A 17,375-nucleotide genomic window follows, 5' to 3' on the forward strand; every position below is an offset into this window, starting at 1 on the left:
TTGAGAGACCTACCACAGATCGCTTTAAGATCGAGGGCTTCATGGCGAATTCAGAGTCGAGGGATTTGCCAGAAAGTATCTCAGGCTTGAGGGAACTGCCAAGGACAATCTCGGTGTTGAAAGAACCTTTCTTGGACTGCCTCAGGGTTAAGAACATGTCATGGACTACCTAGTGGTCGAGAGACTCATCTTAATCTACCCCCAGGGTTGTGTTTCGGTCATTCCGAATTCAACGTTCCTAAACCCAAACAATACGTGGCCTTCGACCATGAGATGAGGGTAAACCATCTCAGGATACTGTAAGATGAGTCGATATACATTGATCTCATGACGGATCTTTGGACTTTAAGATAGTCTGTAATCATCTTCTTAACTTCGAGATTCTCTGGGAATTCTTCGGTCCCAAGGTCGATTTGCGGTTTTACGATTTTAGAGGGATTTAAGATATTGTGAAAATGATATAGCATGGTTGCAAAATTTATGGGGGATTAGAGTTTCGAGTGGCGAAGCATGTAATTGGAGATACCTTTGGAGAGGCGAGGATCTTGAGTTTCGTTCAGAATTGTGCAATATCAACTTGAAGCTGTTTCTTTCTATCTTCTGCAAAAGCTTTTTTTTAACAAATATAAATTAATTTTTACTAATACCACAATTACAGTATAGGTTTAAAACAGGAATATGAGCAGAGTAGAATATTAATTTGCAAATAACTTTCGCAGACGAAGAATTAAATTTCATCTACAAAACGCGTACCATCCTGTGATTACATCAATAGGCGTTTTAATCCTCCCTAATTTAACCCCAGCTTTAATTTACGACCGCGCTATATCGTTTCTACATAGTATACGTCTCTCGTTCCGAGATAATTCATGATGAATTCTTCAATTTCGAAATTGCTCGATTCGTGGTCTTATTTTAAGGTAATTTGTCTTGATATAGTTTATGAAGGATTTTGATATTACATATTAAGCAGCCCAGGATTGGAATTGAATGATATCCCATTTGGATTACACCATTTTAGTGGGATTTGAATTGAGCTCAGTAATTTGGCAATCCTAAATTCTACATAATCGAATATCTTTAACATTCAATTTTACGTTGCGTCATATATGTACGAGCGTATTTTATTAAGTTTAGGGAAACGTGAAAATTAAGTGGAAGTAAAATGTTTGAAAAATTGTCTAAAAGTACCTTGTTAATTCTGTACGTCTCTGAGAGGTAAATTTATTCCTTCTAAATTTATCTAAACGACAACGATAAAACCATATATTTTCGAAAATTATTATGACCTAGTATATATATTACATGAATGTAACCACAGTTTCCATTGATATATATATAAGCACAAATAATTTCAAATTAGTGACGATTGATATCAACACGCATTTCATATGTCGCGTTTATTTTGACTTTCGGGTCATTATTCCAAATAACTTGCTGTCATAGAGAATGCACGCTATTTTAGTGAATCATATTTGAGTTTGATCGATTATTACCGTTACTGTAAATAGGTCACTGTACGCTAGAATCTATTGGAAGGAACCGGTTATGCCATTTCTTGCTCGAAGAGTGGGTCGTCAGGTGAATAATGTTGAAATACGCTGGTGCATTGGGTCGCGGAATACCTTTGACAATGTCCTGACGATTCTTTGCCTATCCTTTGTGGAAGTTCTGCAGTAGAATCCCATTGTAATTGACCACATTCGGTACAGTCGGAACAGTCGGAAGGACACGTGTAAGAGGTATAAGCTAAATACACTTTATATCAATATTTTCCTTTACAACAATCGAGGAGATTCGTGGAAAGAGGCTGCATAAGATAAGAAATTTTAGTTTTAGTTTCCTAACTTTGTTCTTTTTATACTTACAAAATAAATAAGAATTTAACAAGAATTCAAGTATTTGATGATCTTATACTATACTTAAAATTCTATAACGTGTTATCTATGTTAATGTAAGATTTTAAACGAGATAATAATTCTTAGATGTTTTAATAATTTTCTAATAATATTTGAGACTTATGTCTCGTTTTAGTAAATGTTTTAACGGACGGAATGTATATATGTATGTATGTTTACCATAAACTTATGGGCACATTTTCCAGAGATCTCCTCGATTCATTTTTTTCTTTTGCAAGGGGCCAACTAAACGTAGGATTAAACGGAGGAAACGATGAATCACCGTTATTCCGTTGTTGGTCGAATTTCACGAAACAAACCCACTCGCTTTTTATTCCTTCGAGTATTCGAGCTGTTGGTAATTTCTTGCTTCTTCGTCCTGTCTACCTGCGTTCAGCTCTCGCCTTCAACGTCGATAACTTCGTGCACCACGAAGAGCAAAAAGGCGACGATGCGGGAAAAAGAATTTCGAAGGGTGCACGAGGTTGAACCATAAATCTGCTCAGTAGAATATTGTGCGTTTTCGTGGCAGACGAATAGCTAGGCTATCCTGGCTGACGGCTTAGCGTGAAACGGAACGATTTTACGTGATTCCGTCGTTTCCATGCTATTCTTTCCTCGGGTAAGCGATTTCGTGCAGAACGTCGAGGTCACGATAATTATGTTAAACGATGTATACGTAACACACAGAGGCTTCGATACTCACCTTGTAACCGGCGACAGAGACGACGTAAGTGGAGGTGATCGACAGCAGGAGGAAGTAAAGGGCTGCGATTTCAAATTTCCGTCTCATCTGGAACAAACGCGCGTATACGTTAATAGAAATGTCGCTTTTTTTCACGATTCTCGTTGCAACGATGAAGTCGATCAATCTAAATTATAGTTCCAACGTTTATCGAGTGAAACTAGTTTACACGATCCTCTATGTATAGAAGTGTAGATACAGTGATATAAGAATCGCAACATTTACGTGGCGACATATTGCAACGATCAGCAAACGCGAGCGTTTCGTTCGTTGGCAAGTTTGTATTATACGATTTAATAGCTGCAGCTAGGAAGTGAAAGGTTTATTATTTATTGACCGTGGGAAGGGGAGATTCGAGTCTACGTTTATTAATTTAATCCACTTTATCCCCGCGATAAATCATCGGTCAACTCTGCGTGTCAGTCTGTTTGTAAAACGCAGTAACGATCGAGGATTCGTTGAATTTATTCGGCGGTCAGAGGTTTGCGTAATAAATGTTTATCTAGTCTGCGGTGGCTGATTTTCAATTAGCTGGCGAACAAGATCCACTTTGATTAGAATCCCTTACGATTCTCGGGGCGAAGCGTGTCCTAGAATTTAAACGCTTCCTTGCCAACCAACAATCTACCACCGAGATCTTTTCCGCCCTTTCATTTCCTTTGCTGAAACTTAATTGTTCGTGCGATATTTAATCGTTCGCTTCGTCCTCTCCTGCCCGATCTTTTTTCCGGTTGAACATCGTTTTCATAAATTGCGGGAACGAGCGTCGAGACTATTGCAACCCTGGGAACGTTTTAGAGTGTCCTTTACACGAGGGACGTTGAAATATTGGCTGAAACTGAAACGAGTCGTTCGCGGATGAATTGCCACCGCGGCATATATTCGATAAACTGGTGACACGGTTATGGCAAAGGAGAACATACATACCCGTACACGTTTCTAATCGACTTAACGCAAAGGCGATTCGCGAACTGTTCGCATTCGTGTGACCTGCTTACCATGTGCCAGGCAAATATCACGCACGGAAAATGAAGACATCAGCCGAGTATCGGGTGTATTAATTAAAAGTGCTGCTACCTGTTTTTGCTTTGAACTAGTCGGCTTCATTCGAAGCAAAAGGCTGCTTCGGGGCGAGTATGCGATTTTTTTGTCAAAAACTGTTTTCTCCGCCGAACGCTTGATCCATCGTTGAAACGTCAAGAACATTTTCAGCGGAATATGTTGCGCTGGATTATTACTATCGTACGGTGTAATCATTGAGGAAACATTGAATACATATATAAAATTATAGAAGACACGTATAAAGGTACGTATAAGGATACGCTCACTTTAAACAGAACGTCTTAAGCGTTTCAAGAAATCGTTTACACGAGTAGTATTTCAATTCGCAAATCAGAGTAAAACGAGTTGGTATTAAATGAACAATTCTTTTCGCTAACTTATTTTTCAGATTTAATATTTAGCGGCCTTTAATAGAGAATAGGCAAATGATTTTAACATTTCCACCTACCTTCTTCGACCCTTCACCTCGATAATTTAACTCAATTATCTTTGCGAACTCCTCGAATCGTTCCATCGTTCGATTATCTTTTATCTTTTTTCCTACAGTCTACCACTCGAAACGTATCACGTTTATCGATTAAAACGAATTAAAACCGCTTCGAACCCAATGATTAAAATGAAATTTCATTCTAACGGAATCGATCAGAAACTATTTATTCGGATGTATTACGAGCTAATGTGTCCCCAAGACGAATTGTAATCCTCGGTGGTTGGAGGATGTGAAGATTGAGCCTTTCGCGGTTAGATACTAAATTTTTCTCACGTACGCGCCATATAACGTTTCAGGTGAAAAATGAATTTTCCTTAACCGTATTCCCTGGTATACGGGATGCTTTATTTAGCCTGTTTAATCCGCGCGCGTGAAGCGGAAGATAAATCCGACGACGTCTCACAGCCAGAAGTCGTAAATCGAGCGTCTCGACGCTGGCCAGAAAAGAGAGATCGTTCCGTTGTCGTTCGGGATCGCTCCTGGCATAGGTTCTCCGCCCTTTCTGAATTCATTCCCGGCTTTTCAATTCGAAGACAAATAGCTTTGATAAAGGCGGAAATATATATTGTTATTGGCCAAGAGGAGGCCCAGCACGTTCCCCGCTCGGCAGTATATTTGAAAAACGTTTATACGGGCAAACGATTGACTCGCTGTAAATCCTCGCGTCGATCCTCCTCGGCGGAGATTCTTATTACTTTCTCTAGACGAGTAAGAGCAGAAGCCATTCTAACGAATAAGAACGGGCTCGATCGATTCCGGCGGGCTTCGAGAGTTGCACGCGCGTTGCTTTCGCGTTTCCCACTCCGTGTCGCGGTTCTTTCACGTCGGGACGATTTTCAAAGTTACGCGCCGGAACGACGAGGGTCGGATCGTTTCGATGTTCCGGGGTCTTATCTTTAAAGCCACGGCGAATCCTCGCTTTCGGATCGCTTAAGTAAGTCCTTTTCGGTCCGTTTAGCATTCTGATTTCCGACGAGTTTTATAAACCCCCTCCATCCTTAAACTCCGTTTTATCGCGGGGAAATTGAAACGCGATTGAAAAAGTTCCAGGCTTGCTTACGCTACTGATTTTTACCTCCCTCCCCCCTCCGTTCACCTCGTCACCGTATTTTTATTTCCTAATTGAACGCTTGATGAGGAATGATTTTGGTGAGAAAATTAGTAGGATGAATCGATGTACCAACATTAGCTTTTATGATATGGCCAAGATCGAATTAAAGTAGCAAGTAGCGATACCGATTGAGGCACAGTTCCCCAGGGTCGTATATAGCATCCTACTTTTCTCGATAAGAAGCAAACCACAACTAAAGTGTGCTTTATGTAGTAGTTTTAAATAAGGTCTTGAAGCATTATCTAAGGAACTTTGTCTTTTTATCGATTTAACGTAATATAAATTTTGATTTGTGACTTTATCGGTCATTGTAATGTTTGTACAATGTTTATTAATTTATTGTTTCCTTAGTATCGAGAGTAATAGGTTTAACCGCTTCACTTGATATTGGCTATTGGCAAATGAACTTCTCCTTTATAATTTTACAACTTACGTCAAACACCGTACTCAGATGACTTATATAGCTTGAAAAATTTGCTTGTAAATTTCCATTTCCTTTATCACCATATTTGCTATTATCATGTAAACGAATTCATTACGATTGTGGTAACTTGGTAAGAGTACTCAAACGAATAGATAACATTAATTTAACGTAAGAGAGCAAGTAATGCAGCATTTGCAACCATCGTTGCATGTGTGAGAATCAAGATTTGAAATCGATAATTCTACAGCTGTACATGTCCTCGTGTACCTCATTAAAGAATAGTCGACTCAAATACGAAGATACAGTGAAACATTAGACGATGGCAGGGTGGTGGTGCATTCCAGGTTAAGCGTCACTCGTCGGGAGTTCACGGAAGGATGGATGAGTAAAAGCACATTTTTCACACGGGCTTCTAAATAATTCCTGTGCCTTCAATTTCTATGAGTGCCTGGAGCTACCTCCTCTACCACTAGTACTACTACACTACACTACTGCTCCTTCATCGCAACTACTGGCCATGGACAATATCCATTCTGTGGTCAATCAGTGGTCACTACTGGTCAGTAGGTAGTCACTTTCTCCAAAATCGATTCCAACATTCACCATATATAGTTGGCTATTGTGTCCACATTTCTAAGGATTCTCTTCTGATTGCAACTGGTTCCATGGACCGTATCCGTCTGCGATCAATGATGGAAAATAATCTATCATCTTCTACAGTTCCCCAACCAGTAAATATTTTCATTGAAGTTCACTTCATCGATGAAACTGTAATTTAAAGGAATCTTCTACATTTACAAAAGCAAGGGTTTGAAATTCTAAAGAAAATCGTAACAACAAAAGAACCATAGAAAAGTGTAAAACTAAGAAATGGAATTCTTGCAATAAAAAGAAGGACATTATAAAAGATACTATAATAACAAGTTGGATTAACGAAGAAGTAGCAACGCAAGGACACGAAGAACGGTTAAAACGTTAAAAAAGTAACGCAATTCTTTAAAAAGTAACAGCAATTCTTTAAAAAGGAAAAGGAATAACATCAGACCATAGGGAAAAGTGAAGTTTGCACGAATAAAAACACACCAGGCAGATACCAAGAAGTTTGAAATTCCAACGCGAGAACACGGCACGATAAACCAGGAATGAATTCCGAAACCTGTATAATTGATTTTTCGTCCTTACTAAATTAAAGAACGAAGAAACTAGGTTAGATTCGTTCGCCAAGATGAACCATGAATTGAATACGAATAATCATTTGTAGGATTCTTTCCGATGAAGCATATCTCCTCGTCAATGAGAAACGGATTCAAATGTGTCACCAATACGTACTCGAACGAAGTTCTCACGTTCTTCTTCGTTTTCACAGAGTTGCTTTGCCTTCGTAGATCGAAGTATCCTTTTCCATCCTTGCGCGGCGCGGCGGCTTAATCACGAAAGCTCACGGTGTCTCTAATTTACATCCCGTATCTTTGTCCCGTTTAAAAAAGCTCGGCCACCGGAAGACGAATTGCATGGCTCTGTAATTATTCGAAGAAAGAGAAACTGTGGACGGTAGAAGCCAGAGTGTAGCGAGAGAACGGCTGATATTTTTTCAAGAGACGAATGTAGAAGAGGAAATGCTAAGGGGTGGAAAAGCCCGACGACCGGAGACGGAGGAGCTGGCTGGAATGGTTTATTGCGTGTGGAGATAATGGGACGATGCGGGGTTTTGCCTCAGTTTCTGTCTTCAATATCGTCCTAAGAATCCAGCTATATTGTCCTACGATACGTTGTCTGGCAGCTTATTAATACAATCGTTTTAATATCGTCGTGATAAGTGTTAAAAAGAAAAGATAGATTCCTTGGGGGTCGTGAAGTGTTCTCTGGATGTTCGTCGTAGTTTAACATTTTTAATTGAGGATTTTCAGCGCACTAATAGAAAAATATCTCAAGTGGATTTTGTCAAATTTATTGGAACGTTAAGGGGCTAAAGATGTTTCTTCTATGGCTGGGAAAGTGAGCTCTGAAAAAAGGTTGGGAAACGTTACAATAGATTCAATTTGATTCATTGTATGTTTATCTTCGATAACGAGTACGAACAAATACAATTCTCTTCCATTGAAGTTCCACTTGGCAAAACAATTTAACGTTTTACTAGGGACCCAAACATAAAAAGCAGTTATGTGTTATTTAAATACACAAGGTAGGCTGCACTGTTTATTTCTGCCTAGACTGTACCTACGAGCAGCGAGGCCAACTGAGCTTTATTCTTGTGGTTTTAAATTGCTGCTCGGCCAATGGGTCCTTCTATTAATCGCGTCCGAAAAAATATTCCATGGGCTGTGGATGTTGGTCCGTTGTTGCTCGATCTCTCGTACACCTGCGACTCCGTCGATCGATGTTCTACGGGATTAACTTGGCTAGCGTTTTTTAACCGATTTACTCGATATTTGCTTATCAATTATTTACGACAGCGCGTTTCACTCTTCTTTTTTTATTTATTACATCGATGCTGTGAATAAACACGGTTCGATGTTTGTTCTAATTGAAAATTCAGAAATACTAGGTTTTGGTTGGAAGTAAAGTAATGTAGATTTTTTATTATACTAAAAAAAAACATTTTCAAATGGTTTATACGTGACGCTTTACGATAAAATCGTTTTATAAGAAGGGTGTTCCGTACCTAAAAAACTCTCGATTCTTTTCTGAGTTTAAAAATCCCTTATTCTCAAAATATGGCATTTTCTTTAAATAGAAGAATTCTTTAAATAAAAGAAATATAAAGAGAAACGTTAGTAAGTTAAGTAATTTCTATATTCACATTACTTTCTCATTAACCTACTATTTTAGAAAGGGCTACGATTGAAAGTAGAGTCAAACGAGCATCGCTATATACATATAAACTATTATCATCCTTCTAAGCCTCCGTGTTAGCACATTACGATATATTTCTCGTAATTATCGTGCACGAGAGCTGTACTACGTACCATGTATGCTAGCTATTTGGGTGCACTTTTAAATTGTATTAATTTTGAACAAAACATCGAATGTCTGAACGTGCAAAACTTGTAGTTACCATAATTGAAGTGCGTCGTCGGACTATGTGAATATATCGATACAGTCTGCAACGGTGAAACTCGTGAGCGCAAATATTTTGAAGCAGCAGCAGCTGTTGCTCGAGTGCCGCTCATTAAGCCGGAAGCAGCTTGGAATTTGGCGTCGTTTAAGAAACATCGGCGGAATTTCTCTGTTATCGCATTACGCAACCGCGATTACCATTATTCACGAGTCCATAAGCCTATGAAAGCACCGACTGCCGAATATTTGGACTGCATTAATTGCCGAAGGTAGGTCAAGCACCAGTCGAATTTGCAATCGCTCTAGTTGCACCGGTCGATCGGAAATGACGGCCGGGATGACGAGTGTTCTGACATTTCATTCTTTCACTAGAAAATGCTTCGGCATACGCATAGAATCGAGAGCAATAAACGTATTCGAACTTCGAACAATCAATGGCACGTTTGATTCGATTGGGAGATTATTTAGAACTGGGTTTTGAAGGATTTTGTGGAGATATATCAAGAGAAAGTTTTATTGTATATTATAAATACTATTTTGGCTGTTAATATAATATTAGAACTACTAAATTTGTTAGACAGGTAGTTTGCCACGCTTTTTCGTATATTAATAACATATACGATTTAAAGAAAAAATGAATGCCTATAAAATTTTGAGATCAAAATTTGATTATATATAGTCAATGTACTATTTCAACTATAATTATCTGTAATATATCTATCTAAATTATATCTGCAATATATTTCAGTATACGATAGAAACTGGTTGTTCTAGTATTAAATTGGACTGGTGTGATAAAAATAGTCTTTGTGCTTCTTCTCAAAGTACTCTCTATCCCTATATCTTCACGTTGTATATGCGTTTCCCATTTTTCAAAACAGCGTGACAATTGATCTTTTGTCAAGATGCTCAGCAGGTCCACAGTTTTCTTTCACTGCGAAGAGTTAAAGTCGATATCCATTGAAACGTTTTTTATTTGTGAGAAGAAAAAAAGGCGCAGAGTGCCAATATTGAAGCACTTGAAATGCATTTATGAATCAAAACTGAAATGGAGCTATGCATCAATGGAGCCTCTGCATGAGGCATTCTCACTGCATGATTCCAGCAAATCAATTAGTAGTATTCAATCGAAACAAAATTCGCTTGTGAATTGAATAGTGAATCAAGTTGAAATCTTTATTTAATGCTTCATTTCTACTCTTATTAAAGTTATAGTATTTTTACGACACGCAGTTTTACTACCCACTAACCAGAATAGAGTATAAAACACATTATAATATATGTCACATGACTGATTTATTGATCAACGCCCAGCTAAAACCGTTGTATCTAGAAACGTAAAATTTGAGCAGCATACTGCTTATGCGACGAAGGCATGTGATAAGAATTTTGGAAATACTCATCCCAACGGGATAGAAGTGAGGTAAAATTTTTTTAAAAGAATGTCATATTCCACGAGTTGTTAAAATTGGTTACGTAAAGTTCAGCATGTGAACTTCTCATTAAAAATGGGCAAATACGCGTGTGAGCATTTTTCGAAATTCAATCTGTATAGAGATATGTATGATTGTATATATTGTTCATATATGATGCACATATATAATAAAAGGGGTATATGTTCTTTTCTCAAATGATAACTGTAACTTACTTCTATGTTCACTGAAGCTGGAGATTTGAGATTCGGTAAACAAATCACTTATTGAAAATAAACAAGCACGTATGTGAGCGTTTTTCGAAGTTGAACCCTTATGGAAATGAAAAAGGGGTAAGTTGTTTTCTGAAAAAATAACCGTATATCCAACAGCTGGGGGATTTGGGATTATATATTATACAGGAAATAAACTTGTCATTAAAAATAAACAAACCCGTGTTTAAGCATTTTTCGATATTCAAATCCTAAATGATGATCAAACAGAGGGTAATAAGCATAAATTGCTATAAAAACAAATACCGTGCAGGCAAAGCTGCGTGCGAGCAGCTGTGTTATAAACACAATACATGTATGTGTACCAAAAACTAGATGTACTCAATGATTTCCAGCATCGATTTATTCAGGAATAACTTTTATTTATTGCTTCACGTATCAGCTTCGTAAAATATCAATTCGAAAGCACCTTGTGCATATACGATGCGCCGAAAAAATATCAGAAATATAAATTTACACATATTAATATTTCTATATATTAATCGCATGATCCTGTCCATTGCTTCTCGAAAGCTTCTTGCCGTGCCACTGAAATTTGAGCAATTTGTCAGTTTCAATAGTGTCCGTTCGTTCCAAATGCCCACTGACGTAGCTAGTTCGACCGAATGATCAGCAGCAGCCGCCTCATACTTGCATCGCGATGTTGCACGGTATGATTTGCGGGTGCAATCTGCCGAAATGTCGACATGCGACGATTAGCACGCGAATAATCGTTAAGCTTGACTGTCGCGCGGAAGGTTTGCAACGGGCTGGTTGTTCCTTTCATCGCCAGTGCTGTCGAAACTAAGGTAAAGTTCGACGATTCGACGATCCGTGTTCTGTAATTAATTCAATTCGTCGTTTAATCGCGTTCTTTCACATGTTTTGGGTGTTCAAGTTCTCAAAGAATCAACGTTAAATAGGTCTTATCTCCGAGTACCGAGCACCTTGAATTTACGTAATCAGGACGCTCCTATTCAATTCAAATTCAATCAGACCGAGGGAACGCGTTTTATTTCGCAATCGCCGCGTCAAGGCTGAATTAACCGTGTCAGCAATTTATATTTCGCTCCTCGACCTATCGTCGGCCACCATTAGCGATCGCGAAAACGGCGGCCCGCTGAAAGAGCGATTTATGGTAGCTCGATTAAAAGCGTCAGATAGCGTCACTCACAAGTCGAACTTCTCGCTTTTTTCCGGGTATTAGCGGATCTATTTAATCGATCAGATGAAGGGTGCCGGTTGAATTCCTTATCGGCGTGCATCATTTTTATCGGAAAGGGCGAGTGGATATTTTGAATGAAACGTAAAAACGTAACTACGATGGGATAAAGTCAAGCAAAAGAGGAAATGTTTTTTTAAAGGAAAAAGAAGACACACGCGGCACGCCATTCTTATTTTTGCGTAAGAATAGCGTTAATATTCTAACAATTGTTAATTTCTCCTCTTTTGTGTCATAGTAATAAACAGTTCTTTGAAAGGCCGATGCGAAAATGTTACGAAACGCTGTGAAATTTTTCTCTGCGATGCGCCTCGTTGCATCGCGGACGGATTAACGGTAAAAAAGACGCGCTAAATGACATTTAGCTTTTTCTTTTCACGCGTGTTACGTCATATTCATCCGCGTCGTGCCGCCACGCTTATTGCGTTTCGGCTTACTAGACTTTCTTCGTTGGAAGGGCGCGATTACGACATTTTTTTCCCCACGTCGAATGTAGTCTGAACGACTGAACTGATGCGCGATTTACGATATTACTCTTAGGGTAAGATCGTTCCCGGCATGGCCAATAAATTGCGTCCGTGTTTTCGCGCATTCGCTGTATCTATAAATTGCTCGTGTTTCGCCGATTTTTACCTCGGCTGTTCGCTATCTATTTCCGTCGTTAATACGATTTCTCCGCCCTCGAGCGGTGCCCCCTCCTTCTACCTCGTGCTCTTTTTTCCCCCATTGTTGTTCCCGTTGTTTTATTTTCTGCCACGCCACGCCCTGATGTTCCGTATTCTTCGACCAAATATTTTTAATGGCGTTCCCACCTACCGAACCAGAGACCGGGGTTTGTTTCTCGAGTACTTTTAGTGTGCTGCAAACAACTCACGGATGCAACGGGCACAAAAAGCGGTACGGTCGGCGAGAGATCGACATGGAGCCGTTGTTTCCATCCAGACATTATCGATAATACCATAAATTTACGTTCGTTTAATCTAACGCAAGCAGGGGAGAAACGAATGGAACGAAGGATAAAGACGAAAAAGCAGATAGCAGAGATTAAAAGATCGATGAAGTGAATTTCAAAGTCTCCCGATCGGATCCTTTGGCAAAATCCATTTATCCTTCGGTCGATATCTCGTCGGATCCCATGTCCGATAAAAGTTCCTTGAAGCTGTCTGTTAACCATTTATGTGTATCCGAACGCGATTAGACTAGATTGCAGCGGAACTTTGTTCGGTATATTGTTCTGGGAGAACAGGGAAATGAAGTTAGCGGACAGTCGCTACTGGATGGAATTTATTTCTCGAAAGAAGCACCAATATCTCGGTGGAAACGGCGAAGGAGGAGGAGGGTAGCGATGTCGCAGAATTGGAAAGCGCGACACGCTCCAACCTCAAACTCCGCGAAGCACATAAAGAAATAGTTTGTAACAAGCAAAAATTTTAGAATCTTCCCTACGCTCTTGACGCTTTATCGACGATAAATCAAACTCCCCGAGAGAAGTTCATGCGAACTCGTTGAAGGAAGCGTAAAACGGGCAACACGTATAATACATTATACCATGTCGTCCCTGATCGTAATGCACAACTCGCGAATTATGCTGTTGGAGGTAGCTGTGAAAAATGTGAGTAATTATAGATAAGTTGTATATCATCGCGACGTTTATGTAGCTACGTAGTCAATCGGTAAGTTACTCCGCCCCTTTAAGAAAGATACGAACGAATAGAAAAAATATTTCTCATTGTTAACGTACATTTATGTTTAGTTATTACTTTTGGCCATAGTTGAGTCGAAAACGCCTTTCGTAACGAGAAATTAACTCATAAATTACGTTTCCAAAGAATTTGTGTCCCATATCTCAAGAAGATTGTGATGTTGCATCCTCTACTTCGTCATCCGTGTTGTGACGATTCCCATCTATATGTTTTTTCACTCGAACATAAAAGTCATAGCGATAGGCGTGGATTGTAAAGGAAATATTCCTATTGTCCCCATTTTTACGTAACAGAATTTTGTCCGAGGATGGTATAACGACAGGTATCTCGAACTTGGACGAGTTTGTTAGATGACATTCTATGTTTAACACAACGTAATATCAGATTGATTGATACAATCGAGTTGTCGCTTACTATACATCGACAACGGTGTTGCATCTACCACTTAGTGGCAATTATATGTCTCTTTTAGAACACGAGTTAGAGAGTGGGGAAGTAACTTATTGATTGATATGTATTACCACATCTTTTTTCATATTCTTTTTTTTTGCAAAATTGCAAGCTTTTACATAATAACGACTAAAAATACGATTTTAACGATTTGGATGATCGAAGATGTAAGAGCTTTTATAGTAAAATTCTATACCCGCATATAAATGTGGTTGCTTAGCTTCTTGTACATAAGGTTAGCCGACATCGCAATCTTTCTGAAATTTTTAAATCTAACACGTTCTGTGCCGGTCACGTAATGGCGAGTATATGGGCTAGCAGTCACGTAAGAGCGTAAGGATACGTCATATAGTATTAAAAAGTATCATACCACCGTTTCCTCTTCCTCTTTTAAAATCTGTATTTTTAGAGCATGGAATGACCAAGATGTGTGCTTCACTGCGCGAAGTCACTCGTAAAAAAAAGCTGCAAAAACCTTTCCACAAATAAATATTTCACCAACATGACATATTTACAATAAAACAACGTATCTCCATCGATGTAAAAATTACTCGACGAAACCAATCCACGTAACCTATATTTTTGGCACGGCGTCCACTAAATTCCGTTATATTGACACGATTGAACAGCTGTACATGCCATGGTCCGACGTGTTCGACTCTGCGCTTATGAAGAGGACTGTCATAATGTTTCGAATGCTGGATGACGAATGGACAACGTTGTCGCCGAATCGACGAGACTATCGTTCGTATCGTGGCTCTAATTACGAGAACGAACAATTTTATGGCGGCAGATCCGTGCTGTTCTCCGTGCCGGAAACTATGTTCGAGGAGAAAATGTCCGGAGTAGATCTGCAGCTGTATGTGTACAAAGGAGTGTCCAAGTATTTCGAGCTGGAGCCACGACGGAATTTCGGATTCGCCCTCGTCAGGATGGACGATCTGTTTAACGGTATTATCAAGGACCTCTGCGAACGGAAGGAGCTGGAGGGTTATTTTTCTGCCGCACTGGAGCGGGAACCTATATCAAGGTAAATGCATTTAAATACGCGGACCTGGCGTTTATGCAAATTCGCCGGCAAAACGAATTACCGGACGGCAAATGTTACGTCGGCCGAGCTAATGTAATTTAAAAAACTGCTATACCAAGTAGTACTGAATTAGTTTGAACAGCAGCCGGTTTGTTTGTATCGAAAACCGTTTGAATCGTATCGGGCAAAATGTTTCTTCCCCTTCTGAAAAAAGGAGATAGTAATCTCGCGTGTCTGTTTTGTCTTTGTTAATCTTGTTATCTCGTTCGGATTAGTTCGAAACGTTTTACTCGCTAAGATAAACGTACAGGTGGTGTAAACGTTAAACTGGTTTTAGTGAAATTTCCTGCGCCACAATTTCTTCTCGAGTATAATACACGAATTAACGAGACACGAATTAAGAGATACCTAATGTTTCGTCGTTCTCTAAGTATGCAGAAACGCTTGTTGATACGGCTCAGACGCCTGACAGGTGCTTGTGAATCCGCTTTTCTGCGCGGTTGAATTAAGAAAAAAGTAAAGACAGAACAAAATTATGTTAATCGTGCAGGTCGACACGCGGCACGTTCGTTCTGATGGATGAGGATTTACAAGCAACCGACGCCACCATCGAGCTCTACATACGCATCAGTTACTTGGGCAAATGCATCATAACCGAAGTACACTCCCCTACGAGCATACAAAGAGCATTCTACGCACGCGAGGAAACCGACGACCATTACCAATATCAATTCCGGGAATTAAATACTATGGATCTGGAATCCTTTTGTTGGGGCAGCTTGACGATCATCCCGCCCCTTCATCCTGACAATTTGATCTGTCGATGCAAAGATCTCGTGGACAAATTAGTGGGAGTGGCGACGCAGACGAAAAAGGCGAGAAAACGCAAGCGCGACGAATTCGATTTAATGCTCAGAATGGCTCATGTACAGAAACTATTGGCCTTGATGAAAGAGATGAGAAAAAATCGTCCAGACGTAATGCCGCCCGCGGAAACGAAGAGAGTTTGCCCACCGTCACCGTCACCGTGTATCTGCCCCACGGTGTGTCCACCTGTCTGCGTTTACACTATGCCCTCCGTTTGTTCCAATCCCTGTCAGCAGACAACCGTTTACTGTCTACCATGAACGAACGCCGTCTACGAGTCACAGAGAATTTGCATAGGAAGCCAGAATCGTGAAGTCGTCCTGGAAGATCCAGAGACGTTACGTCCGCGAGATGAGCTTCAAGTTTTACCATTGTTCCAACCAAATCTTTCCCGAGGTAATCACAGGGACCGTGTCCTATCGTGTTTTATGATTCATTCATCCCTCGCGATTGGACGATTTCCCAAATTGCCGGGTGAAATTTTATGGGCCAGACGAGGTTTGGGGGAGCGGTTTGTACGAGTGCAGCCGAATCGTTGGGTGACTTGGTCGAGGGTCGAGGGTCGAGGGTGTGTTTTCCTCGACTTTCTCGAATTACTTATTCCGTTCACAGGAATAGACGCAAGGATGGGAAGCAAGAAAGAATTCTCTTCATCCGCGTACGTTTCTCCCTTTGTGTATCATCGATGTGCATGGAACGTAGGATAATCTGGTCCCGAGACCGGGCGATTGTAAATTGCAAAGCGAACCAAGCCGTCTTCTGAGGAATTTCATGCACCGGGACGTGCAGTTTTTCACCGTGTTCGGGGTAACTCGATATCCACTTCGCGCCCCGGATATTCCGATATTCCATGCAATTGAAAGCCGAAGAGTTTTGCATTTTGATTACAGACACCCTCTCTTCTATACTAGCGAAGAAGATCGCCGCGTACATGTACGTGTATATATACCTACGTACGTATACGGCCACGCCGGGATTTCGATTTGCAGGCAGGGGAGTATTTTATCATCGGTGGCATTATGCAAAGATTCGAATCTGGAGAGGGCGAAAAATCTTCGATCGTGAGGCACGCGGAATCCAGGAACGGGTTTGTGAAAATAGAGCAAACGCTTCTTTTCATCGGTTCGTAAATTTTTGTTGGGAAACCACTGCTCTATTTGGACAATTTCTAAGAGTACTCGATACGTAGGAAGCACTTTTTCAACGTTTTCGCATCTTTTGATATATATGTGCACATATTATCAATCCGTTGAAATTGCACGGTGATATTTGTCAAACGTTAAATCGAAATACGTGATTGCTGTCTAAGAAATAAACGAGTGGGCGTACAATTTTATTTTACGAGTAGTATTCATTAGCTGTCATATGACGAGTAAGCGGTTTTAGTTGCGGTGAAAGTTTACGAGGCTAATGACGACGCACTTTTTTATGTAAAAGGGAGCCTGGAAACCTTAATGACTGTACGAAAAGTAAAAACCGAACAATTTCAAAGTTGCCACATTCAAAATTAATTGTACGATATATTTGTGTTTCGTAACCTCGCTTTCTTTCCTACGTGCCGCAATTGTGTGCAGCGATGCGCGTGATTGTATCTGAAAAATTCCTTAGAATATCCCACGTTTCTCGATAAAG

At 40.0% G+C, this 17,375-nt stretch overlaps 2 protein-coding genes across 4 annotated transcripts in view; one reads left to right on the forward strand and one right to left on the reverse strand.

Annotated features, from left to right (window-relative positions):
* Positions 1–17,375, reverse strand: part of LOC117211086 (follistatin-related protein 5-like) — a 47,659-nt gene that overhangs the window by 12,079 nt on the left and 18,205 nt on the right. For both annotated transcript variants that reach the window (XM_033454662.1, XM_033454663.1), the window contains exon 2: positions 2,605–2,691. In XM_033454662.1, coding sequence (XP_033310553.1) covers positions 2,605–2,691 — 87 coding nt within the window. The remainder of the gene's footprint in view (positions 1–2,604; positions 2,692–17,375) is intronic.
* Positions 12,852–17,077, forward strand: LOC117211089. Of its 2 annotated transcripts, XR_004488201.1 has the most exons (4): positions 12,852–13,305; positions 14,476–14,876; positions 15,427–16,139; positions 16,356–17,077. XR_004488201.1 is itself a non-coding variant. In XM_033454669.1 (3 exons), the coding sequence occupies exons 1-3, from the start codon at positions 13,243–13,245 to the stop codon at positions 16,001–16,003; spliced, it is 1,041 nt and encodes a 346-aa protein (XP_033310560.1). In that variant the 5' UTR covers positions 12,852–13,242; the 3' UTR covers positions 16,004–17,077. The 2 variants fall into 2 exon arrangements, 1 of the variants encoding a protein (XP_033310560.1); XM_033454669.1 differs by having other exon boundaries at positions 15,427–17,077.

The sequence above is a fragment of the Bombus bifarius genome, unplaced genomic scaffold, assembly GCF_011952205.1.
Source record: "Bombus bifarius isolate JDL3187 unplaced genomic scaffold, Bbif_JDL3187 scf7180000008216, whole genome shotgun sequence".
NCBI classification, from domain to species: Eukaryota; Metazoa; Arthropoda; class Insecta; order Hymenoptera; family Apidae; genus Bombus; species Bombus bifarius.

Coding starts and splice junctions, on each gene's coding strand:
- LOC117211089 (XM_033454669.1), top strand. CDS start 13,243: ATGTCGTCCCTGATCGTAATGCACAACTCGCGAATTATGCTGTTGGAG. Junction 13,306..14,475: donor TGGAGGTAGCTGTGAAAAAT/GTGAGTAATTAT, acceptor ACGATTGAACAG/CTGTACATGCCATGGTCCGA. Junction 14,877..15,426: donor GAGCGGGAACCTATATCAAG/GTAAATGCATTT, acceptor TTAATCGTGCAG/GTCGACACGCGGCACGTTCG.